Source organism: Pantherophis guttatus, chromosome 2, assembly GCF_059756535.1.
Source record: "Pantherophis guttatus breed Tessera chromosome 2, ASM5975653v1, whole genome shotgun sequence".
In the NCBI taxonomy this organism is placed as follows: domain Eukaryota; kingdom Metazoa; phylum Chordata; class Lepidosauria; order Squamata; family Colubridae; genus Pantherophis; species Pantherophis guttatus.
This window is the reverse complement of record NC_142064.1, coordinates 154,330,202-154,357,379: the sequence shown is the minus strand read 5'-3', so window position 1 is coordinate 154,357,379 and position 27,178 is coordinate 154,330,202. Positions and strand designations below refer to the sequence as shown.

The window sequence follows — 27,178 nt, the reverse complement described above, 5'->3', positions numbered from 1 at the left end:
AATTTTTTTTTTTAAAAAAAAATGCTGCTCGGCTACCAGCCTCAGTCAGTATCTTTACAATTAACCTACAGGAGGATTTATATTCAAAAATAGAAAAAAGACTTAGGAAGCCATTATTAGTGTTTACTGCATTTTGTATCTTGTTTCCTCTGAAGCCATAGAATTGTTTGTATGTCTGAGGAGTATCACCTCTTATTTTATCCCAACTACCCCTCAGATAAATTAGGCTAAGAGCAAACAATTTAACTCTCGTGAGCTCCATACTTGAGTGGGAACTTGAACCTAGCCATCCCAGTCTAATACTTTAACCATCTCCTTAGAGAAGTACAAAATCACTCTACGATTAAATTACAAATTGGCAGACACTCCCTATGAAAATCTTACCATCCACATCAGTGTTGAATGGCCAGCAAACTATGGTTTGTTTATCTTGACATGGAATATTTATAATTTAGACAACACATTAAATAACAGTTGTACGCTGTGGCGTGGTATGTTTGTAATGATCTAGAAATGTAACAAATACATTGAAACAATTTTCTCCTAAATCCCATTTTATTTTTGTAATAAAATGAAAAGCCCAGTTTTTAAGAAAATTCTTATAAACAGATGGGCGCTTAGGTAACCACTGATCTGGTTGTAATTATGGCAAGCAGGAATTCCAGTGGACATTAGGAAGTTGAAGTATCATAATTTAAAAACTCTGATAAACTGATAAACTAGCATGAAGACTGAAGTTTCATCTAAGATGAACAGTTTTTTCAGGCAGCCAATAGACAAACATCTCCCACATGTTCTTCCTCTGCAAGACCCTGCTGAGTTTACTATTATTTTACTTCTGGACAAGTAGATGCATCTTGAAATACAGCATTGCTATTTTTATTTTCCACTCTGGGCTTGATGAGTATCAAGAAGTATTCTTGGAAATAAAAACGCTAGAGGGCATAAGCTCCATAGCATGCCAGTTTTCCATTTTAAAAGATATGAAAAACCTCTGAACAGCAAGTAGTCTGACAACTGCAAGAAAATTATTCGCAGGTACATTGGTGCCTATGGGCATCACAGTGTACCTTAAAATGCATCTCTTTAATTATAAGATTTAGAACTCCTGCTTGCCAAGATGACCAGACCAGTAATTAGAATCAAGTTTTAGCTATGGGAAGAAAGCTGGCAGTGGTCGATGGAAACATACTCTATATACTGAAGACCATCCCCTGCATTATTCATGAACACCGTCTAGAGTCAACAAGAGGCTTTCAAAACAAGATCTGGAATGAATGAATACCCCCTCTTCAGGTTGCATGCTTTTATAGATAGAATGCATACAGTATACTGACAATTCTGACTATTGTTACGTGTTTCAGCTTTCAAAAATCAAGCGTGACACAGAGATGCCTCCTGATCTTGGTCTGTTAGAGCAGCCTCCCTAGCTTGGCCTACTCAGATGCACTGGGGTAAAATTCCCAATACATCTAAAATATGCCTGTTTTGGAATAGCTACTTAAGGTTTCATGCCAACTTGCATCTTATTCCAATATTCAAGAACTGTATTTTCAAGAGGTCATCTCACGTGCATCAGAACTGTAAACCAGAACTGCAGGTGGGAGCTGCACAATGTAGTACCCAAATCAATCCTATTTCAAAATTAAGAACAGACGCTTTTTGTCTATACCTACTGATTTCACGCTATGGAAGGTCAAATGTTTGCTAGGCCAGTTATATTTCCTGCCAAGCTACTCGCAGAAAAATATGACACTGACAAGAGAGAAAGTTCATTCCTTTATTACAACCCACCGACCAAATTCCAAAGAGGACAGATTCACTTCAGTTCTTTTACTGCCAAACCTAGAGAACAAAGAGAAACACATACTGAAGAAGAGCAAACAGACAATACTTTCATTATTTGTATGTAAAACTATCATTTTAACCATTTACCCAAACACAAGTTGTTTAACTTTGAAAGGAGATCTTCCTGAGCAAGTGTAAGAGCATAATCTGCAGCCTCATAGCTAGTTTTTAATTGGTGGCTTGATATAAATGTCACTAAACATCTAAAATTATCTATGTTCTTCTTCAAAATGACATCTCTTTATTCTATCCAGCAGAGATGTTGAATTTGATGGCTTAAATGCAGCCTCCCAGCTCTACAATATTCCCTGCTACACAAGTGACATTTAGACACAGGGCTTTAAAAGCTTAGCTTATTAGGCTGACATTTCATTTGTATCTGCTGAAAAACTCAGAACTCTCCCATCTGCCACATCTCTTGGTGGATATTCATTACACTGCTTTTCAGTCATTTGCCTCTAAATCTGTTCTGTATGTTTAACCCCCACCCCCCCTCCACGTTGCCAGTTCTGAAACAACACTGGTGCTCATACAAAATATGTATTATTTGGATTAATCTACAAAACTACTGCTTTCTGGGATCATTTCATTTCGTTGCACCTATATTTTTAACACGAACTAAGCACCAATTTATTGTTTTCATTAAACCTGAACTATCCCTTAAAAGCAAACTTTCATGTTGGTATCAACAAGGAAAATATATTTCTATTTGTTAAACAAACAGCAGAGTAATTTAATTTACAATGCAAAGGGATTTAAGTGATTAAATCCCACTAACTTTGAAAGGAACTGCTATACTCATTGACTGAAATCAATGGAAATTAAACTTCCTTAACCATAGTTTTCTTCTCAGGGGAAAAAGACTGTCCTTCTAAGAGATAATGCCTAATTAATACAGCAGTGTCAAGTAACTTCAGCCAATTTAGAGATTCAATTTTTAAACATTTTAAAGTGTGAAACTGCCTTTCAAGTTTAAGCTACTATACCTACAGATTATGATTAATTTCAAATCAGTTTTAGGCACATAGTTTGGTTTTTGTTGAATGAAGAAAGTGACCTTTCAACTTATCAGTCACTAGTGAGTACTAAATGTTTCATTTTATTCATATCATCTGACAGTTCCAGAAAACTGTTGTAAGATTTTATCCTGGAATTTGCAGTTTGTGTCAAAATACAAATAATATTCAGACTGATTCTTTTACAGCCTCCCTAGAATTGCATCAAGAGATCCAGAACCAATGCCTAGATATGAAGCAAATCACCAAAGAGTAATTCAGCTATGACACAGGCATTTTTATTTAGTAATGCTGACTTTGGAATAACAATTTAATCAATGCTGGATAAAATAGCAAATGTAGGTTCACAGCTCAGCAGTTTGCCTGCACTTGGCTTTGACCTCAGACAAGAGCTGTAACTGGGAATGCCTTAATCCAGTTTAGGTAACTGGAGAGAGATGTGGTCAGAATAACTGATGCCTTAATACTCCACATCTGGAGGATTGCAATAAGATGAAAAGTATTTAGAAATAACAATGACCCAGAATGCTGTAGCCAGCTTCTTTAGAGAAATTCCATTTAGGAAAATAGGACTATTTTATCTAAATTGTTTCCATGCTTAATTCAAACTGTTGGCAATGATATTCAAAGTTCATTATCAACTAAAATATCTAAAGGGCTGTTTTTCCTACCCATGACTACTTTGCTGGCTTTCCCTTCCCACTTCTTGGAGGTATAAATTATCAGTTGACATTAACAGGAAGAACTTATAGCAGTTCTGCCAGGCTCTGGAATTTCATCTCAAGGTGGCCTCCCACTTTCATCTACTAAGAAGTTAGTCATTTTCTATGATCTGTTAAAATGAATGAATCATCTAAGTATCCTCACTTTGATGTCACAGCATCCTAAAGTACATGAAGTTAACTCTTCAGACAAGGCAGCTGATTTTATTTCTTCACATGTTTATTTTCAGGAAGCCTATAATCATTTAATTTTTTCAAACTTGTCCAGTGCCCCAAATGTTCAGGGTTTCTCCACATGCAATGCATAATAACAAGTCATTTTAGATTTATAGTTTGCCTTTTATCCAGGTGTTCAAAGCATATTATATAGTATTCTGTGAAACAAGATTGGCAAAAGTGACCCAATTAGAATACTCATCATCTTATGAAAGAACAAATAGACAAAACTATATACCTAAAACCCCACAATAAGGATCAACTGGCTAAAATGTGGGACAATTTGCTTACTATTAATTTTATTGCATGTTGCACAATTCCACTTATAAAGTCAGTTACCTGGTGGCAGAGACTGCTTCAGTTTTTCAGCCTTTTCCTTATCTGTGATGACCAAGGTGTACAGGTATCGGCTGCAACGCACCTTGAACTTTACATTGTCTTTATTCTTCTTGATCTTAACAGCTATTGTATAAAAATATCAGGGTTATCATTATGCATTGATTATACTAAGGAACAAACTGCCTAGTAAGAAACAGAATTTAATGTAATTTTGAGACAGAACATTTTATTATATCCACTTTATCTCATGATGACAGAGACACTTGTGAGTAGAACTAAGTTATCATACCTGTTTAAAAATGTTTTTGTTTATTTAATTTAATTTAATTAATTAAATTTATATGCCGCCCCTCTCCGAAGACTCAGAGCGGCTCACAATACATTTTAAAAAATAATTATTAAAAAATTATTTAAGTAACATACTGGAATAATCTTGAGGCTAATATTTGTTACAGACTCATAGATATCAAAAGTACATAAAAACAAGCCAAAAATTAGTTTCTGTGATTTTATTACCAAAAACAAGCACTAACATCTTTACAGTAAAGGCTTACAGTGTTAAGAAAAATCTGTGAACCCTTTAGAATAATCTGTAAACCTGCAATGTGATATCAGCTTGACTATTGGTACTGGTAGATTTTATACCCAATATATGCACTATACTTTTAAGGAACATTCTGAGGCAACATTCATGATCTTGGAGAAAATATGTGACACCTTAGGATAATCTTAAAAGTAAGATTTAGCTTAAGAGTAAACTAAACTTAACTGCTCCAGGAATACAATACACTGGGATACTACAAAGAATCCAGGATGATGGCAAAAGATCTGTAGGCTATTCTTACAATGTCCGGTGAAAGTATTCAATGGGCCTTCCATAAGGAACTATTCAATAAGTTACTACAATAATTTCGATGGACAGAGAGGTCAAAAGTAGAACTTTGGGGAAAAAATTAGAAAATTTTGAGAAAACCATCATATTTCTGCAAACGATTCTCATCCCAACCAGCATGCCAGTTGTACTATTATGATTTGGGGTTGCTCTGCACTTTTGGGATTAAGAGGGAAAGAGTCTGGACTATACTGAGAAGTTCTACAGGAGTCTATCTGCCTATAAAGTGAAACGTAAGTGAATTTGGGTCATGCACCACAACGATCCCAAACACACAAGCATATCTACGAAGAATGGCTGAAGCAAAAGAAAGTTTGCGTTTTGGTATGGCCAAATCAAAATCCCGATCAAATGAATTGCAGCATGACCTAAAGCCAACTGTTTCAGGTAGTTTTCCCTGTATCTGACTCTGGGCGTGGTGCTCATCTGTTTCTTAGCCTAAAGAAGCCAGCCAGTCATGTGACCAGCATGACTATATGCTAGGGCTGTCAAACTTCATGCCGATGCCTGGTTTAGCAAAGGGGAAAAAAGTCCCGACATGTCATGTGATGCAGCCCTATGTGAGTTTGACACCCGTTATACGCCAAGGAAAACTGTTACCTTCCCACTGAAGTGGGTATCTACCATTGAGTTGAAATAACTCTATAAAGAGGAAGAGGCCAAAATATTCCCAAGTAAATTCACAGGATTAACAGGGACAGGAATCCCTTTGCTGAAATCACTGCTGCTTCAGGAAACATCACTAGTTATTATGTAAAGATTCACATACTTTTTCCATCAAGTGTTCAATTATGGATATTTCTAAAGGGCTCAGAAGCTTGTATGCAGTTCTGCAGTACATTGCTAAGTTGCAAAACCATTATAAAGAAAAGCTTTGATTCAAGCATAATAGAATTCCCAATCTGTTTCTAAAAGCAAACATGATAAAAATATGTTTACTGGCAATTTCTTAGCTGATTATAATGCCCTAGAAATTTACCATTGTTAAGTAATGCCAATGAAAGCTGCTACAAAACTTTATGGTTTTTAAATGACTCTAAATGATGTAAATTAAAACTGCTTTGGAAAATGTTTCACTATTAAGCTTCTAATCATTTACTTAATGATCTTTTATATATGACAGAATATTCAGAGACATTATTTAAAAGTGTCGGCAAAAAGAGCCATTGCTTTTAAAACATGGACAGAGGGAAAGAGAATGCATGACTAAGACATGGCTCTCCAAATGCAGTATTTGGACAAGACCTGGGTTGCTATGGGACATTTTAAAAAGTTGATAGCGCCCACAATTAATATTAAAGAATACCACTCTAACATAATAATGGATATTATATTTTCAGCATAAATTACAATACAAGACTAAATCACACAACCATTATAATTAGTGAAACAAAGCAAAGAGCCCCAATTGGTACTCACATTTTGCATCTTTCCTCCTGGCAGTCAACAGAAAATCTTTGATCTCTTCAATTTTTCGAGGCTATAATAAATACAAGAATGAACATGAGCCTGGCGTCCAGTGCATTGTGAAAATACATTTTATTCCTGCAGCCCAACAACTTTCCCTTTTTTTGCCAAGCCATTCTATTAAACAGAAAAATGTAACCTTTATGAACTCATTTTTAGCAAAAAGTAGCATCATTTAAGGAAGCAGAGAGGAACAAATATTAGCAATAAAAAATATTTGTAACTCAGAGATGAAATGAGGGGTCCTTGGTGCTCTCTGAACTTGGTTGTTTATTTGCAGACATTACATTACCAAACAAGGGAACATCATCAGTGCTAGTGCTGGGACTAGCACTGATGATGTTCTCTAGTTTGGGTAATGAAAGGACTGTAAGTCAGGGGTGTCAAACTCGCATCATGTGACATATCAGGACTTTTCCCCCTTTTTGCTGAACTGGTTTGGGCCAGCATGTGATGCAACTGGCCTGCGGCCTGCAAGTTTTGACACCCCTGTTATAAGTAAACAATCAAGCTCAGAGAGCATCAAGGACTGCTCAATGAATGTTAAGACATAACAACCCAGTGACTATGAGTGATATTGATATCTTATCAATATGAAATCTGGGAAACTCTTCACAATATTCTGAGTGGCTTCAGCTTAATGAGTTCGCTAATAAATGAGGGCCTGGAAATTTTTCTGTTTCCATATTTGCTCCTAATACTAGCATTAAAGACATCTAACTGCCATCTCTGTAATTTTTGCCGGCTAGTCTTGCTTACGTATCACTTCATGAAATCATGTTCTGTCATCTGGATAAGCCTACTTCCCCATCCCTTTTCTCCTGAAGAAAATACAGGGGGATTGGTTGAATGCCGTTTGGAGCAAACCTAGCAATTTTCCAATAAAAATGTCCATCATAAATTGTTCTTAAGGCAAGGGTCACTTGGGAGAAAACAGGCCTGACAACTAAAGGTAACTGGAGTATCTTCAAGCATGTCAGAAAACGCAGTCCATCCCCATGAAGAGACTTGCTGGGATCACATATGGAACATTTGTTGAAACTGCTACAACTTTCTTCAAGCTATAATCTAACCCTTTCCTGTTGTTCCAGAATTGGAAAGGCTGATGGATTGACAAGCTTTGGCTAGCGTTTTATACAATTAAGACTTTCTAGATCAGGGGTCTCCAACCTTGGCAACTTTAAGACTTATGGACTTCAACTCCCAGAATTCCTCAGCTAGCAAACCTAAGGAGGAATTCTGGGAGTTGAAATCCACAAGTCTTAAAGTTGCCAAGGTTGGAGACCCCTGTTCTAGATGCCTTTGTAATTCCAACCTTTCACCTAACTTGGAGTAAGTAAAAGTGACGAAGATCAATCAGAAGTTGGTGAAAGATTTCCATCTCCCTTTGCAAGTGACACAAAACTTACCAAAATGAATATTCTACCCTATTCTGATATCTACAGGCAGCACATATGCATCAAAGTATCTCGCTACAGCACAAAGGAAGATGGTTACCTTATTCTGCTTTTATCCAGCAAAGCTCTCTATCAAAAGCAGCATGTTTCAAAAAAGCAAGTACAGGTAGTGCTCGACTTACAATCAATCGAGCGCAAAATTTCTGTTGCTAAACGAAACAGTTAAAAGTGCGTTTTGCCCCATTTTACAACATTTTTTTGCCACAGGGGTTAAGGGAATCACATCAGTTGTTAAGTTAGTAGCCCAGCTGTTTTACTGTGAATCTGGCCTCTCCATTGACTTTGCATGTCAGGTTGCAAAACCGTCATAAATAGGAACCAAATGCCAAGCATCTGAATTTTGTGACCACGGGGATGCTGCAATGGTCCTAAGCGTGAAAAACGGTCATAAGTCACCCTTTTCAAATGGTCACAAAACGAATGGTTGCAAATTTGAGGACTACCTGTATTCTCACACCAAACTGTGTTCTTCCAGTTTCTTCTCCCCCAGTACTAGTACTGTACCTTCCATACATTTTCCTTATAGGAAGGAGGGATGGTTAAACCCCTCTGGGCTCAAATACTAACTGGCTCAAGTCTGGGTTACTACATTGATGGGAAACTTTCAGGAAATACTACAGATACGGACTGGATTGCTAAATTGAAAAAAGTATCCTGGAAAGAAGGCAATGGCTAACCACTTCCATGGTTTATCTAGGATAACCACATGGCCTTACAGTAGTACTAAGAGCCAAGCTACATCTGAAAACTTGCATTTTTAAAAAAGTTGCTTTCCACTGCTATTCTCCTAGAATAACGCCTATTCCATATATTAAATGCAGGTTTTTATTCCATATATGGAATAGAAAGAGAGAGAAATCGGATGGAATTATTTCTCTTACTTTATTTCCGTTCCATATATTAAAATTTAACTCAATGTAAAAAAAGCAACAACAAATAAAACTATGCCTGATTTGTTTAAAACGTGAAAACGAAGTACGGGAACACATTTAAACATTCATGGAACATGAATAATACGTTAGCCATTCGTCAGAATCAAAATGCCCTTCGCGGGAAAAGGCTTTTTCCACTGTTATCTTTTTCGAACCGACTTCTTTTAATTTTGGCATCATCAAAACAACCACCGATTCAGGAGTATCCGCCGCTTACCATGGCGAGGGCTTCTGGCCGCAGCTGCCTGCAGAACAGAAATCAAATTAGCGAGTTAACTGCCGGAATAGGGGGTTCGATCGCCGACTTATTTTCCTCCCGCCCCCCCTTTTCCGCCCTCCCCAAACATTCACGGTCACACACTTGGCACCTTAACGCTCCTCCTCCGCCCTCTTCCCACCTGCCCCCACCTGGAGTCTCCACGGATGCCAACGGATTGTAACCGCCGCTTACCGAGAAGCACGAAACAACGGCAACACCACGGGAGAGAAAAGAACAAGCACTTCCGCATCCGGGTAGTTAAACCCTGCTTTTGGAGCTTAAACTACGGAGGCCGAGGAAGATCACAATAGCAAGCGAGGCAAAACTAGCTGGAACTCGGCGGTGTTAGAGTGGAAATGCGTGGGGCTTGTAAGCACTCTGTAGCTGGGTATCAGGGATGCTGTACGGCGCGTTGTAGGTGTCAAATCAGTCTTGTATGTACGTACAACTAGAAGCTTTAGATTAGAATTTGCTTACTTGTAAACTGTTCCTACCTGCGAATTTAGCGCAAAATGCGCACTCTATGAAAAACAGCAGCGCGGGTACAATTTGCAGCAGCATGCATTAAATGCATAAAAAATGAAGCAACCACCACCATGAAGATAAAAAATTGTTTTCGTTGTCTTATTCAATCAGAAGCAAAACAGAAACCATTCCCGAATAAGCCCTTATATTTAAACTTTATACTTACACTTTAGCCCTTATACTTAAAAAGAGCAAAAGATAATTGAGGATACAGAGAGATCCATTTCTTTGTAGCTTTCAACGTAGGGTTGCCAGGTCTGCTTCCAAAAAATAGCGGACAAGGGTGGGGGGGTGTTAAGTAGTAAAAAATAAAATAAAAATTTACAATTAAATTATATATTTTCTTACAAACATTTTAACACGTATTAAAATAATCACTTCAAAACTTTACTTAAAATTCAAAACATCAAATATAATAATATGTAAAATATTAAATTACATTTTAATTTCATCATAAAGCTTTTGAATAAAAAAAATGTCCACTATTTTGTGGAAAAAAATAGTGAACATAATGTGAAAAAAGTGGACTGTCCGCTCAAATAGTGGACACCTGGCAACATTAAGAATCAGCAAGCAGCGCTCTAACAGTAGCGGCTGGGATGAAATCCAGCAGGTTCTGACAGGATCTGGAGAAGAGTAGTTCGAAGAACCGGCAAATACTGGTCCCAGAGTGGGGTGGGAATAGAGATTTTGCAATATCCTTCCCCTGGAGTGGGGTGGAAATGGAGATTTTGCAGTATCCTTCCCCTGCCACGCCCATCAAGCCACGCCCACAGAATCAGTAGTAAAAAAAATTGAATTTCACCACTGAGCAGCGGGACCTAAGAAATTTTGATAGTGGCACTGCTAGGCAGTGTCATGATGAGGTTTCTCTCTCCCCAGAGAAAAATGGGGAACAACCAGATGCTTAAATATATTGTAGGACGGTTACATTATACACCTTAGAAAAGCGGTTTTTCATAGCAGTTTATATCCATTCCAAAAGGATTATGAGATAGCAGGTCGAAGATTCTGCTATCTTATGATGGGAAAATTATGCAGACAGAAGGGTTTCTAAGAACCTGTCAGAATGGAATAAAAGAGCATGGAAACTTGGGGAATAGAAGAAAAGGAACGACAAAGGAATAGGACTGAGCACCCACTGAGGAATCTAGTTTAAGAAAAGAAAGTGTTTGGGATGACAATTTGGCCTGACAAGAGTTCTACAAATTTATTTTATTTATTTATTTTATTTTATATCAATTTTATATACCGCTCTTCTCCCTGAGGACTCAGGGCGGTGTACAGCGAAAGTAAAAACATAAACTACAAACATTAAAATACAATTAAAAAGATATATATATATATATATATATATATATATATATATATATATATATATATATATATATATTTGGCCCTATAATTAAAAGCAATGACAACACAATTAAAAACATTTAAAAAAGTGTTAGGCCACCCTGGCTTGCTGAAAAAAGAAAGTTTTAAGGGCACGGCGGAAGGCACTGAGGTCTTGGATTCTCCTTATCTCTGGGGGCAGCTGGTTCCAGAGGGTAGGTGCCCCCACAGAAAAGGCCCTCCCCCTGGGGGTCACCAGCCTACATTGTTTGGCTGATGGCACCCCGAGGAGGCCCTCTCTGTGGGAGCGCACAGGTCGATGGGAGGCCATCGGTAGCAGCAGGCGATCTCAAAGATATCTAGGTCCTATGCCATAGAGCGCTTTAAAGGTGATAACCAACACCTTGAAGCACACCCGGAAGACCACTGGGAGCCAGTGCAGCTCACGCAGGAGAGGTGTTGTATGGGAGCGCCAAGCAGCTCCCGTAACTACCTGCGCAGTCGCATTCTGGACCAGTTGGAGCCTCCAGGTGCCCTTCAAGGGGAGCCCCACATAGAGAGCATTGCAGTAGTCCAGGCGAGAGGTGATGAGGGCGTGAGTGACTGTGCACAGGGAATCTCGATCAAGAAAGGGCCGCAACTGGCGGATCAGGTGAACCTGACAAAAAGTCCCCCTGGCTACAGCCGTCAGATGTTCCTCCAAGGACAGCTGCATATCCAGGATATTGCATATTATACATGCTATTTTATTATCTTTATTGTCTTCCACCCAGTTTATATCATGCTTTCTGTAGAATGGCAAAATGCAAGGGTGTACAAATGTATTTTGAGTAGGATAAAACTGTCTGAAGTCCTTAAGCAGAGCAAAAACCACAAAGCAGGGGTGAAACCCAGCAGGTTCTGGAGAATCGGTAGCGGACATTTTGAGCAGTTCAGAGAAGCGGCAGCAGAAATTTTGAGTAGTTCGGAGAACCGGCAAATACCACCTCTGGCTGGTCCCAGAGTGGGGTGGGAATGGAGATTTTGCAATATTCTTCCCCCAGGAGTGGGGAGGGAATGGGGATTTTGCAGTATCCTTCTCCTGGAGTGGGGTGGGAATAGAGATTTTGCAGTATCCTTCATCTGCCATGCCTACCAAGCCACATCCACCAAGCCACACCACGCCCACCAAGTCACACCCACAGAACTGATAGTAAAAAAATTTGGATTTCACCACTGCCACAAAGATAACATTTAATGACAAAGGGAGCTTACATCAAGAACCAAGACGCTATCGAAGAACACTGGGTTCTAGTATGTGTACTGATTTCCAGAACTGGACTGATTCCAATTAGGTTTGGAGTGGATAAAGTAAAGGTAATGGTTTCCCTTGTTCAGTCCTGCCTGACTCTAGGGGGCAGTGCTCATCCCTTTTTCTTAGCTGAGGGAGCCAGTATTGTCCTCAGACATTTCTGTCGTCAGGTGGCCAGCATTACTACACGCTCAGGCCAGGGGTGGGTTCTAATTTTTTTTACTACCGGTTCTGTGGGCGTGGCTTATTTTGTGGGTGTGGCTTGGAGGTCATGTGACTAGGTGGGCGTGACTAGCTGGTCAGAGTCATTTCTGGAAGGTCCTCGCACTTACGACCAGTCCTCGCACTTACGACCCGACTCATTTGTTTGCTTTTAACACTGATCAGCTGTAGGACGGCCCTTTGAAGCCCCGCGGCAAGAGTTTAAACAGTTTTTTTCCCTCTAGTCATCAGCTGGGACTCAGGAGGCAGCAATAGATTGGGGGTGGGACCAAATAAAAGGTAAGAATAATGTGGGTGGGGGGGTGGGAGGGCGGGGGGGGGGAGAACCGCTTCGGTGACGTCATATCGTCATTGCTACCGGCTCGGCCGAACCGGACCGAACCGGGAGGAACCCACCACTGGCTCAGGCACATGGAATTCTGTTACCTTCCCTCTGAAGTGATACCTATTTATCTACTTGCAATTGCATGCTTTCGAACTGCCAGGTAGGCAGGAGCTGGGGCAAGTAACGTGGCATCCTGTTGCCTGGCACTCAGGTCTTGAACCCAGGCTGTAGACTTTTCAGCCGACAAGCCCAGTGTCTTAACCACTAAGCCATTGCACCCCTTTGGAGTGGGTATAATATGAATAATTACATGCCTGAGAAATGGACCTTTTGGGGAGGGGTGGAAGAGGAAGGTTTTAGAAGAAAGCAAACCAGAGGCTTCACCCTAGATATGAAGGAGGGAAAAATATTCTCTCCAATACCTACCCAGGCTTGAAAATGTAGGGTTTTTCTCTCCAGCTCGAGTGCTTCTATATAATTCTGCATTCACCTGTAATTGCCTTCCTGTAGAATAAAACTGACTAATCAGAATCTAGATTGTTGCTAATATAATGTCTGAGTGCATTTAACCTTTTCCTTTTCTTTCCTAACTCATTTTGCCTGGTAACTAATAAAAACTATATAGAGAGTAGAGAAATCAAACCTCTTCTCCCAAAATTACCTTTGTGCAGAACCCAACACAAGTTATGATGATGAACATCAACCAAAGACCTCACTGTGGTTAGGTCCAGAATCCTTTACTTCCTGTTTATAAGATACTTGAGCAGAACATGACAGGAGTACATTGCACTGTTTGATTGGGTAGAACCAAGGGATCTCAGAAAGGGATGTCTGCATTAAAATCTTTGGTACTGAAGGGAATGGATAACTTAGAAAATGAATCACATATAAGTGCATCATTCTTTAACTTAGCGCTCTCCAGATTTGTTGGGATTGGATTCCAAACTACTGAACCAGAAATTGTGGAATATTTGTATCCTCTACAATAATTGTATAGGTAATCCTCTATTAGTGACTGCCTTGCTTAGCGATTATCTGCAGTTACAACAGAAATGAAAACATAAGTTTGCAAATAGTCCTCACATTTATGGCTTTCACAGGTCTGTAAAGCAAAAGAAAGAGGAAGTAAACTCACAAGGACAGTCATGGTTTCACTTAACAACTGCTTCACTTAATGACCAACCCTGATCCCAATTGTTGCTAAAAAGCACTACCTACAATAGCAACAACATTCATGTGGCAAATTTCAAGTATTCAGAGTGGTTCACACCAGTGGCGGGTTGCTACTGGTTCGCCCTGGATCGGGTGAAGTGGTAGCTGCGGGAGGCTCCGCCCACCTGCCTTCTGCGCATGTGCTCCCACAAGCACATGTGCAGGTAGCAACAGGTTTTGAAACCCGCTCCTGGTTCACACATTTGATCTTGGCAATCCTGATTGAAAATTAGCATAATCCTCCCTACTTGCAGAAAGAGTTTAGGGCTGGTTTACTGAAGAAACTGAGAGAAATTATTGCTGAGGTGAAATTTAAACTGGCATGATCCCATTTCATATTCTCAGCACTTATAAACTCTCAGATCTCAGTGCTTAAATATAAATGGATCTACTTGTGACTTGAATTCCTGAGAAAAATCAATATAGAACAGCATTCATGTTTTGCTCTATTGATTTATACAGTATCTATTACGTTGGCCTCTATATACATTAAGTTGAAGTGGTAACTGCATTTATTAACATCTGCTAGAGTGATGCTAGCATCTTTGGGCCATCAGAAATGGCAGTTGTTTCAGAAAGAGACTCCATAGATAAAATGGACACATGCCCCATCTTTACCTCTCCACAGAGAAGCATGTTCTGTACACCTTCTTGCACTGAGGTAGTAGTAAAAATACTTGGAATACTTGAGTTTATAACCTTGGGCATTTACTTTGTGCATCTTTATAATGGTTTTTTTTTTTTTAATTGTATCCTTTAAAGGATGATCTGTTGGAGGCTATCTGCCAATGGCAGTCCCTCCCACCGCTTTTCCTTCTTTGGTCTCCCTTTCTGGCCAGGATTCAGGACAGATAGTTGGGTCAGAAACCTGAATTGATAGTTTAGACAGGCCTTTTATAATTTAGATGATAATCTACAGTCACCCGCCTTTACTTTATGCAGGAGAAATAGAGGTAGGGCTAATGCAAAGTCCCTGCGTGTCTTTGGCTTATTTGTGTGCCCTTGTATATATTTGTTCCTCATTTCCTTTAGCAGAGCCATGTATGTAGTGATAAAAATAAAACACAAGGGGGCACCCTGAATACAGCTTTGAAATAAAGCGGGCAAGGAACAAAAATGGAAATGAAAAACAATCCATCCCCAAAGGGAGACTAATCATAGTTGCAATCCAGCTTGGCTTGCACAGGAATCATGTTCACCTTAGGAATTGCTTATTAGCCTGTCATTAATCATTATGTATGTGCAACTACCTGCGGTATCATGGAACCAAGATCATCTGCCAGTAGCAATGGCCAGCCCTCAGTGAATTTAACCCTCAATGAGCTTAACTCACTCTATGTGACTAGATCACATCCTTCTGCCTTAGAAACCCTCCTGTGTTTCCTCACTACTTTCTGTTCTTTTAATTTACTGGAAAAAGGATAATCAAAATCAATCCATAGTGCTGCCTTATTCATAGGAGCCCTCCCTCTCTTATAGATACAAGATAATCCTCGACTTAAGATTGGTCACTTAGCGGCTCTTCACAGAGCTAATTACAACCCAATTTTGAAATTACAATGGTTAGCTTCCCCCATCCCTGACCATCATGATTGCATTTTGAGTGCTTGGTAACCTGCCTGCATTTATGGCCATTTGCAGCATCTTGCAGTTATGTGACCACAATTTACAATGCTTTTTGTTGGAAACCAGTGTTTCCTTCAGGTTTCCGGCAGAAAACGCAATTGGTTACAATGGATTTGCTTTAACGACCGTGGGGTTTTCTTAGCAAATGCTTCAAAAAAGGTTGCAAAATTGGACTGGGTCACTTTTTAACTGGTTCGACTTACGGCCTTAATTCTGGGGTCAGTTACGGTCGTAAGTCGAGGACTACCTATATAAATATTATGAAAGGTAATCTTTTCTGCGCAGCTCTCTGACTATGAATAACTCCTCCCCTATCACAACACTGAAGAATTCAAGATGAGCATTTGATTTTCACAGAACTCCTAATTATTATCCACGACCTAAAATGTAATTTTATGTTACCAATCTTACTTTGCACCTTGCTTCAGGATTACTAGGGTGATAATGAATGTAAATGGGTAACATGTTTATAAATTCAGATAATTTCCATTTTGAGTATATCTTCCTTATCTTACTGAAGCCTCTAAATTAGACCTCCTCCCTCTTCTCTGTCATCTTATAGATCTGGAACTAAAGCTGAGATACAGAGATTTCATAAGAATGATTTGTTGTTGTTTTGGAAACAACATCTCCCAACTGCAAAGTGAATGCTGTTTAATATGATCTTTGTCATGAGAAGCAATCATAGCTTCTGGTGACATTTGGTGAAGCTTGAAGTTGTTTAGAAGTTATCAATCAATTTTATTTCGGTCACAGACCGGCATAGAACAAATAGCAATTATGTAAAATAGGAATGAAAATAAAAAGTCATATTGATAGACTCAAATAAGGTAAAGATAAAATTATTAATGTAAAATTGCAGAGGGCATGAATTCAAATGCAAAAGAATCCTATAAAACTGCAATGGATTTTACAAGAAATACTCTAAATGCTATAAATAACTATGATAGATAAGGGAAGATAAAAGGAGATAAGAATACTAAAATTTCTAAAACATGAAGAGAATATAAAGCTATACTAACATATATTAAATTTAATATTTGCTGAAGGCCTGCTATGATTTGTTGGGATTAAGACTGTGATGGTCTGCCAATTATTAGCAAAGAAGTAGCAAAATAAAACATAGAGCAGTATATGCATATTTAAAAGGAGAAGTGGGAAAATGGTGGCCGGAAGGCAGGGGGCGGAGGTGGGACAATGAAAGGGAAAAAAGGAAGAGAAATGTATTGAGTGATCAACGTCTAATTAAGGTTCAGCTTTATCTCACTTGGAGGAGTTGCTTATGTTTAATCAGAGTTTTGACACAGAACCAGAGGACATTTCTCACATATTTCTATAAAAAAAGCAACACAGAAATGCATAACCCATAGTTTCAGTATCTCTCTCACCTCAAGGACAGACCCACAGTATGTTATAGAATCTTCCCTCTAACAGACGAGAATGGAGGACATTACAGCGAGCAAAAATAACAGATCTTTTAGTGTTTGGGGGTGGGGGTGGGGGATGGGACAATATTGTAAAGGTAGTATGCAGAAGGAACACTTATTTTGTGGCTTCATATGGTGGACCCTAGCTGAGGTCATTTTGCAGAGCCACATCTCGGGCGCATTGCTTTGAAAGATGTGTTGGCCTGATCAAATTTCACTGGAATCAATACATTGGGGCAGAATCCACAATGGCTTCAGGTGGCACCAATAAATTTTTGCTAAGCATCTGGGATTTGTCTGAAGAATCAAAGAAGCAAGATAACCTGGGTTGAAAACTTTTATGAGCCAGTAACTTAACATGTGCTATTTGGGCATGGCTTTTAATCAGAACAATTCCATCTTCAGCCTGAAGATTGAGTGAGGAACACAGTGAGGAACCAAGACCAAATTCCTTAGGAAGCCTGATTGAACAGCTTCTAATGGTTCTAGAACCGTGATGGCGAACCTATGGCACACATGTCAGAGGTGGCATGAAGTGCCTTCTCTGTGGGCATGAGAGCCGTCACCCCAGTTCAGCTCCCACCAGCCAGGTGGTCTTCAGGTCTCTGCCGCGCATGTGTGGGAGACGGGGCGTGTGGAGGAGGCTGCGCGTGCATGTGTGGGACACATGTGGAGGCCCCGTGTGCATGCAGGGGGATGGGGCACATGTGGAGGCTGCACACGCATGTGCATGCATGCATGTGCGCTTTGGGCACTCAGTCTGGAAAAGGTTAGCCATCACTGTTTTAGAATCGTATATGAACGTATTTGGAAGCCTTAGGGCAGCTATGATATTGTTTTGGCTTTGGATACTTTTAGTTCACCAGGTATTGCCTTCCTACCCTGTGAAAAACATTTTAATATGGTAACTATACTTTTTCAATCTTTCGTTTTAAAGACTTAGAAGACTAATATTTGGCAAGGCTTGGACCAATTTAAGGGCCTAACGGTGCTGGATTATGTTCAGTGTGGGAGAATCTGGAGTGTGCTTTTTGTTTCAGATAGAGTGCTAGACAGATTTAAGGAACATGCGCTGTCATCAACTTGGCTAGATCATCTCATCATAGGCTTCTGCCCTTTTCTCCATAGCTGCTGTAATTGAATAGCTTGTTTTTAGTCCTTTAAAATTCCAAAGAATGTTGGAAGGAATTAATGCAGATGTACTCCAGATTCTTTCTCTCCATCAGCAGGATAATTCTTGTCAACAGAACAGACTGGACCAAATGTGGTGTTAGAAGAGAAGCTGACAAGATAATGAGCCATATCAGGCCAGGGGCTATAGGGAAAAATTCCAGAGGAAAAAAAAAAGCCGTACATCATGTACCTTCAGATCATGCTCTGGCACAAATTATCTAACATTAATACATGTATAAAATCCTGTGGTTAATTGTGGGAAGGGTTGGGGGCTAAAATAATTGGGGACTAACTACTTTGAAATAACGTATAGGTCAGTGAGTGCCGAAACTGGAGCGCGCGCCAGAGTGCCGGAATTCGGAAGACAGCAGCTGGCTGGTGTAGATGCGTGTGGCGGCCAGCTGCACTTCCGGGTTCCGTCACGCGCATGCACACCGGCCAGCTGCTCTCTTCTGGATTCCGGCACATGCATACGTGCCAGCCAGTTGGTCTGTACGCGCCGGCCACGCACACCTGAACTCGGAAGAGCAGCTGGTGACAGTGCATGTACCCACAGAGAGGGCTCTGCGTGCCACCTCTGGCACGCTTGCCATAGGTTTGCCATCACTGGTATAAGTGGTCCTTGACTTACTACCACACTTGGGACCAGAATTTCCATTGCTAAGCAAGGTGGTTGTCATGGTTGTTAAGTGAATTACTGCAGTTGTTACGTGAATCACTCAGTCATTGAACAAATCTGGCTTTCCCATTGACCTTGCTTGTCAGCAGTCTTTTTTGGGAAAGTCGAAAATGGCAATCGTATAACCCCGGATGCTGCAACCATCATAAATCATGACCATTGTCAAGTTCGATTACATGACCGTGAGGATGCTGAGACAGTTGTGTAAGGACCAGTGTAAGTCAATTTTTTCAGTGCTGTTGTAACTCTGAACAGTCACTAAATGAATGGTTGTAAATTGAGGACTACCCGTATGAATATTTACTTTGCCGTGACCTACATACAGACATACAGACCTAAAAGCTGCTTGCATCCAGGGGTGAAATTCAGACGGTTCTATCCGGCTCGGGCGAACCGGTAGTGCCGGCCGCGGGAGGCTCCGCCCACCCACCTGGACGTAGTCATGTCCTGTTTTTGACCCTCTGTGCATGCGTAGAGGAGGTGCGAACGCTCACATTTGTGAACCAGTAGCGAAGGTAAGTGAATTTCACCCCTGCTTGCATCCAAACAATTGCATGGTACCATGTCTATGATAATATCACCATGTTTCCTCACAGTGCGGTATTCTCTCCTGTCTCTAAAAGGCAGCATTGTGCCAGTTCAGTTGCTCAATTTCACACTAAACTGGAGATTTTGTGTAAGGGTTCCTGAATGATCTCTAATTTCAGGGGTGCCAGGATGCCCATCGATTAGCTCTAGGGCTGTTGATTGGTATAGTTTGAGTCAATACAACAATGGTTGCAGCCAGTGGTGAAATCTTCCCTGGTTTGCCACTGGTTTGCTGCCCGTGCATGCATGGTACGTGCCAAATGCGTGCTGTGTCCTTGTGCATGCACAATATGCATGAAAAGCACGCTGCATGTACATGCACATTATGTGCCAAATGCACGCTGTGAACGCATTCATGCACAGTACATGCCAAACGCACACTCCATGCGGAAAAAGTATGTAGAACAGCGAGGGGGGGAGAAACAGCTGTGCCGCGTGATTTAGATTCACTAGAAAGCTATTTTAAATCATGCGGCACAGCTGATTGTCGGTAATACCGGTTCGGAGGAACTAGTAGCTTTTTTTTTTACTACTGGTTCGCCCAAACCTGTAGTTTTTATCACTACCGGTTCGCCCAAACTGGTGCGAACTGGTAGTATTTGGTGAAATGCTGGTTGGCATTTGGTGAAAAGCGGTGGCTGGTTGCAGCCCCAGATGGCTGGTAGGTGGCATCAGGGACCTTTCTACTTGACCGTTCCTGCAGCTAAACAGCGTACTTTCTGCAATTACACTAGTGAACTCCGAGTGGGAAGGGAGAATGCCACACTGCGTGACCTTGACTTGATTAAGTCAAAATTAAACATCTTTCTAAAAACACTTTAATGTAAGTGAGAAAGAGCCTGCTGAGTTTCAGCTAGGAGATGGAGATGGTATCTGACCTTTTCCAAGACTGTAAAACTGTGACCACTTAGCCTACATCGGCAAAGGAAACGAGGACACTTTCTCACATCTAGGGGAATTATTTTGGAGAAAGGAAGCATCCGTCTTCAGTCTAAGAGAGATAGCATCATCCCATCTATCAAAATGTGACGGAGAGAGGGAACATGAGCTACGGGAAAATGTACTAGCCCTTCTGAGAGCAAGGGATGTGGGGGGGAAGCCTATCGGCTTGTATATCTCTTGCATTATGTGGAGGTAGAAAGGAAATCGATAGAGCTGTCATGCCATTAATGCATTTAGTATTGCAAACTCTCCAATCATGGCAATTGCCAGATGGATGTTTCAAAAAATTTTTTTTAAAAAAAGGTGAAGGAGATAAGCACCTGACACACGTTGTAAGGAAGTCAGGAAGAAGAGCAACACTTGGGGAAAATAGAGCTAATAAATCACGGTCACCTGAGCAAAATCTAGAACAGGTTACTGATGGAAAAGTCCCTTTAAATAAATAATCATTAAAAAGGTGAAATAGCTCCACATGAACCAGGTTAAAGGGGCATTTGTGTAATCATCTTTCAGGGAGAGAGAGTTCTATTTTACAACAAGGACAATGAGGAAGGAGGGGCAATTCTGATCTGGGCAGGCTATACCTGTCTTCCATTCTTTCTTAGGAAGTATAGGTTAGTCCAGGATGGGCATAATATAAAACTATGAATTGCCATTTTGAAAGAGATTAATAAAGTCTCATCAGAAAGACTGAGAGATCAAATTAAACCTATCAAACCAAGATTGGTGTCTTAAGTTTCAGGTTGTGTGCCTATTCCCTCCTTTTCATCCACTCACCACTTTATGCTTCTGGTGTTTTTGTTTCCTTCTTAACTTCTTTATTGTCTCTTTTGAATGGTGTGTAAATATGGTTTATCTCTATGTGTTCGTTGATGGCTGATTTGTCTGAATGCCAAAGTTCCAAAATTCCTTAGCATTTTTGCACCAAACTAATTTCAAAAGCACTAGGGCAGTGATGGCGAACCTTTTAGAGACCGAGTGCCCAAACTGCAACCCAAAACCCACTTATTTATTGCAAAGTGCCAACATGGCAATTTAACCTGAATACTGAGGTTTTACTACCTAAAATAATGATAAACAAGGCAGAGTACAACTAATTGTTCTAAGAAAAACACGATAAATGCATTTTTATGCCCCTTCAGTTTTTCTGTTTTTGAAATATTACATTTAGCAATAATAAAAAAGAAAAACTTTTGTAATATCATTTGTCTCTTTCCCTCCCTCTCTCTCACCCACTCTCTTTCTCTCTCTCTTTCCCTCCCTCCCTCTCTCTCTCCCTCTCTTCCCCCCTCTCCCCTTCCCCCTCTCTCTTTCCCTCTCTCTCTGTCTCTGCCTCTCTGCCTCTCTCTGTTTCTCTCTCTTTCCCTCTTTCTTTCTTTCTTTCTTTCTTTCTTTCCCTCTCTTCCCCCTCTCTTCCCTTCTCTCCCCTCTGTCTCTTTCCCTCCCCCTCTTCTCTCTCTTTCCCTCCCTCCCTCTCTCTTCCCCCTCTTTCTCTTTCCCTCCCTCTCCCTCTCTCTTTCCCCCTCTCTCATTCCCCCCTCTCTTTCCCTTTCTCTCTTTCTCTCTTTTTCCCTCCCTCCCCCTCTCTCTTTCCCTCCTTCTCTCTCTTCCCCCCCTGTCCCGTCCCCCCCCGGGGTGGGGGAAAGGAAGCCCTGAACTGGTGCTGGGTGGTGGGAATCTGACGTCTGGAGGCCGACGAGCCTAGGAGCAGTGCACCCACGCTCAGCTGGTTAGCTGAGAGCTGAAGCCCAGCTGCTGGCGGGGAGGTGGGCCATCCCAAGACAGGCAGCTCTGCAGAAAAAGCAACCGGGAGGTGAGAGTGAGCCCACGCTGAAGCAGGGTCGCATTGTGGCTCCGCGTCGTAATGGACTCCAGGAGGAGGAGGAGACCCCGTGTCCCCCATTGTGAAGCACACTAAATTTCACTGTGCTGCACAAGGGGCAGGCCATAGAGGTGGCAACAGCAAATGCACCGGCACGAAGGCAGAATGCTGTTTCGCACATTGTTTTAGTCCTGCAAACAAGGGTGAGAAACGCGACAGATAAATGTGATAGAGCTGGGCTGGGGTGATGTGTGTCCACAGAGAGGGCTCTGCGTGCCACAGGTTTGCACCACGGCACAAGGGAATTCCTGGAAGATTTCCATTTGGACCAGAACACATATTCTCCAGCAATCAGATAAGCAGGGATTAACACCAGACAAACAATCAAATAGAAAACAAGACCCTAATCAACGTTTTTGCTTTGCTTTATCTCAGTTTTGTTTTACTTTATTTTTATGGGATTGCATGTTTCTCAATAGAGAATAAACAGGATAAGATGAACAGCCTGGTATTGTTACTATACAGCATCAGACACAATAGGTCAAGATAATTAAAACAGTGCCCATACATTCAAAAAGTAATTATTGGAGCATCACTGCAATTTTCAAGGTGAGAAGATTTAAAAGACCTTTTTTAAAAAAAATACATAGTGGCTGGTTTAAAAGAAAGTCTCCTCTCCCTTGGCATAAAGCCTGATAAGTAAACAAGGATTGTTTATAAATAAGTCATATGAATGATCACTGTTGGCCACCAAAATTTCAAAAGGACAATTGAATCCACACTAAGTAGAGACAAACCATTTCAGAGGCTTCATACGACAAGGCACAGAACTTTCAGATACTAAGAAATCAATAGGTTTAATCATCTTTTCCCATTCAGAATGGGAACAAACTCTGTAAAAAAAAAAAGCTCGGCTAAGAAGAGTCTGTCTCCCATAGAAAAATAATTGTGTTGGAAAAACACTTTTACATGACAATGCTGATCAGAATTTGGCTGGAGAAAGAAAAGCAGATGAGCTGGCTAACTTTAAAGGAATCATAATGGAAGATGATGAGTAATGGCCAACTTCTGATAACAAGAGATTAATTGCTGTGAGACTGAGAGAAGCTTTCAACTTTGTACATATAGGGCAGAAAAGAAAACTGTTTACATTGATTCCTGTGGCTCCGCTATTAAATGAGAAGCAGCGTCCTTTCCTTTAATTAAGTTGTGATGTTGGCAGCTTAACACTCAGGCTGAACATGGAATATCCTTTGTGAGGAGCAAAGTTTTACCAATTCTAAATTGGCAAGGTGTCAGTTTCTTTTCCAACCAGGCCATCAGTCAACTGACTTAGAATATAATATATCACCTGTAGCATCCCAAATCTAAGCCGCACTCATCCTGTTCTGGAAATCACCCAAATCATCCAATTATCGAAATACTTTCTTCAAGTCATTATATTTCTTTTTTTAGGGCAGTCAGAATACCTGTCCTAAATTACCATAATTTCTCTTTTTGGATCTCCTTTTAGAGGACACGGCACACAATTCTCCTCTCCTCCTCTCCTCTCCTCTCCTCTCCTCTCCCCTTACCTTACCTTACATCACGAATAAGCAATATCCAATTCATGGGACAAATCTTTTGATATCCATCAGGTTCTGTCTCCCACTTAATTTTATTTATAAAGGTATTTTAAATATTTATTTCTCATATAGCATACTATATACGGAGTAACAATATATATTAACATTTTATTTAGATTAGTAGAACACGATAAAATATAAATGTTAAAAAGATCTATGTTCAAATTCCAATGTCTAGGTCATATAATGAAAATTCTGAGGATGAAGCTAAAAGGCTGCAAAGCAAAATCTTGTTTTCAGCATCTTTGAAAGAATGCCCTACATACACCCCATAGATATTCTAAGAAAATAATGATGGTGGATGCCTCAGTCAGGTATTTTGGAAATTTGTCGACAGGCCCAGCATAAAAATAATAAATTGGGGTGCAACCTTCTGGAAGCTGAAAAGAGCTTGAGGTTCTCACCAATTTCCTACCTGTTAAATGAATGTTTTATGATGGTGACATTTAATGGGGCAGTTAATTTTTTTTTTAAATTTGATTTATATGCCGCCCTTCTCCAGAGACTCAGGGCGGCTTACAATGTGCTAAGCAATAGCCTTCATCCTTTTGTATATTTATACAAAGTCAGCTTATTGCCCCCACAACTGGGTCCTCATTTCACCTACCTTAGAAAGGATGGAAGGCTGAGTCAACCTTGAGCCTAGCGAGATTCGAACCTGCAGTAATTGCAGGCAGCTGGTCTTAATAACAGGGTGCTTTAAACCACTGTACTACCAAGTTAATACCCATAATATGATCCCAAAATTCCAATGCTGCTTATAGACCCCCAAATTTCCTCTTTTTTTAAAATGAAGTATCTGCATTCATCTTTTTTTCCCTTCTAGACTGAACTTGCAAACTATAGCCCAAATCTGAGCAAAGTATACTTCCTACTGTAGATGGATTCTGACTCAAAGCTTACTTTAATGGTTGAATTTCTCTCCCCAGTGCTTTCATCTTTGCCAACCAGTATAATCATGGGAAATAGAAATTTAGCACAACACATCCAAAGGACATCAAGACAAATAAGGTAACTAGGTCATTTTTTAGGCTCGTGGTGGCAAATTTGATTTTAAGCATATTATTCACTGCATATCTACAGCCTTCTTATACCAAATCTCTTAAACCTCAATATCTCATGATGAAAAAAGTGATTTGAACTATACATATTGTAAACCTACATCAGTAGTAAAATAAAGGATGCATAGTTTGAAATAAGTTGCCCACAAACTGAACTCAAAACTTGATGAGGATTCTTTTTCTTGCCCCATCTAGTCATGTAAACTGCCCCAACTGTTATTGATCACCAATGTTCAACTTTTGCTGAGATGTTTGACATAAAAAAAAATCCTACAGTCTCTCACACAACATCTTAGATTCTTAGCTTTGTACCAAAGAGAACATTAAAAACAGAGACAGAGAAGCACAATCTCTGTAAAATAAAAGTATTTTGCCTTCCCTTTTTAAATATTATTTTTCCACAGAAAACTCCAATAGTGTAGATATGAAGAAGCTTTAGAAAAAGGCAAAAAGAGGAACACAAAAAAAAAAAAAAAGGAAAGAAAAGAAAAGGAAAGAAAAAAAAAAAAGACACCAGCCTTTCTGAACAGTGTTGGAATAAATTGGGAGGAGATGACTTCTGTCCTAAAAGAGTGATAATTTTAACTAAAATTCAATTCCAGATTGAGATTTGGATAAGGAAAGTTATTCAGCTGTCTTGTTCTTATGGAAGGCAATTGCATTTGATGTTCTGTAGTCAAAAGCTGATGTTAAATAAGATAGAGAAAATTGGATGATTCCCTGATGTTTATACTGGGGAAAGAGGTCATCAGTGCTGAATGATTACATTTTTTGTCCACCGTTGTTTGAAGGAATCTCAGGACAAGCTTTTTCTGGTTCCATTTGCACAAACACCTTGTAGGGAGATTAGATAGAGAGGCTATGATTACCAAAGAAATGTCAGGGCTGAGCAGAGATTTGTATATGGATTTAGATCAATTTATTATGATGATTAAAGAGCAATCCAAAATAGAACACATACATCCTTGAACGTAAGACAAGATAACCAATATAGGAACTACCTCAGAATTTAATCAATCAGTTGCTGGGATGCACTATAATGCTAATCACCATATAAAATTAGCTCACTTTCTCAGTAACTGCTGAATCATGATCAGACAGAAAAAAATTGCCCATCCTTGTATAGTAGGGAACCATTCTGGGTAAAAAAAAAAGCTAGTTTGAAAGAATTTATGTATAGTAGGAATCAAAATATATATTTTGAATGCTTCGTTGCAGATATGGAAGGAAGCTGTTTTGGGCAGAGGTATTTCTTCTGGTTCCCTGAGTTTAGGTACATTTTCCAATAACGTCCTCTCTCTAAAATGCCAGTTTGGTCTAGTGGTTAAGGAACCAAACTAGAAAGCAAGAGAACATGAGTTCAACTCTTGTCTTAGCCATGAAAGCCAGCTCAGTGACCTTGGGCTAGTCTCTTAGCCCAATTCACTTCACAAGTTGTTGCTGTGGGGAAAATACGAGGAGGAAGGTGTGCCAAATATGTTCATCACTTTGAATGATAAAGGTGTGATAATAAAACAAGCAAACAAGCAAATATGTAAATAAATAAATACACAGTTGAAAAACTATGGCTAGAGGGCTAGGCCAGTTAAAGAGGTAAATAAATCCCAGTGTTTGCTGGTCAAATAGGTGGGAGGACAAATCTTGGACGAAAGCTTCATTTGAAATACCTTGCCTGTTGCTCTTCATATTCACCTTTGCATCATGGTGGGTGAGTGTGCTGATGAGGAAGGTCCCAGTGATAGAAGAGAATTTCTTCTGTGTTGTACAAGTGGATAAAGATGTTGTTGCCCTTGCTTCATGCAGCCATCTACCTAGGACCGTGATGGTGAACCTATGCCACAGCTGGCATGCAGAGCCCTCTCAGCAGGCATGCGAGCTGTCACCCAGATCAGCTCCACTGCGCAGGTGCGTGCGTGCCTCCCGCCAGCCAGCTGATTTTCGGGATGCACAGGGGGCGGGGCACATGTGGGAGATGCGTTTGCATGTGTGGGGCCCACATGTGCATGTGTGGGGGTTCCGGGGGTTGCGCATGCATGCATGGGGGATGGGCGGGAACATGGGGGGGTTGCGGTGCGCTGCCCCCCGGCCCATTTTTGGGCCAGGGAGGCTGCTAATTTTACATCTGGTTCACCGAACCAGTAGTTGCAAGGACTGGCTGGCCTCTCCCACCCCACTCC

At 40.4% G+C, this 27,178-nt stretch overlaps 1 protein-coding gene across 1 annotated transcript; it reads right to left on the bottom strand.

Moving 5' to 3' along the window:
* Nucleotides 1–1,766: 1,766 nt before the first annotated feature.
* RPL38 (ribosomal protein L38) lies at nucleotides 1,767–9,486 on the bottom strand. Its single transcript, XM_034412733.3, has 5 exons — nucleotides 9,341–9,486; nucleotides 9,107–9,134; nucleotides 6,453–6,513; nucleotides 4,142–4,264; nucleotides 1,767–1,845 (listed from the first exon to the last, which is right to left on the bottom strand). The coding sequence occupies exons 2-5, from the start codon at nucleotides 9,107–9,109 to the stop codon at nucleotides 1,820–1,822; spliced, it is 213 nt and encodes a 70-aa protein (XP_034268624.1). The 5' UTR covers nucleotides 9,110–9,134; nucleotides 9,341–9,486; the 3' UTR covers nucleotides 1,767–1,819.
* Nucleotides 9,487–27,178: the final 17,692 nt, after the last annotated feature.

Bases quoted from the DNA above. Each gene is read 5' to 3' on its own strand.
- RPL38 (XM_034412733.3), bottom strand. The intron at 4,265-6,452 runs GTGAGTACCAAT...TTTATACAATAG, and splicing joins CAGGAGGAAAGATGCAAAAT to CTGTTAAGATCAAGAAGAAT. The intron at 1,846-4,141 runs GTAACTGACTTT...TTTGTTCTCTAG, and splicing joins GAAGCAGTCTCTGCCACCAG to GTTTGGCAGTAAAAGAACTG.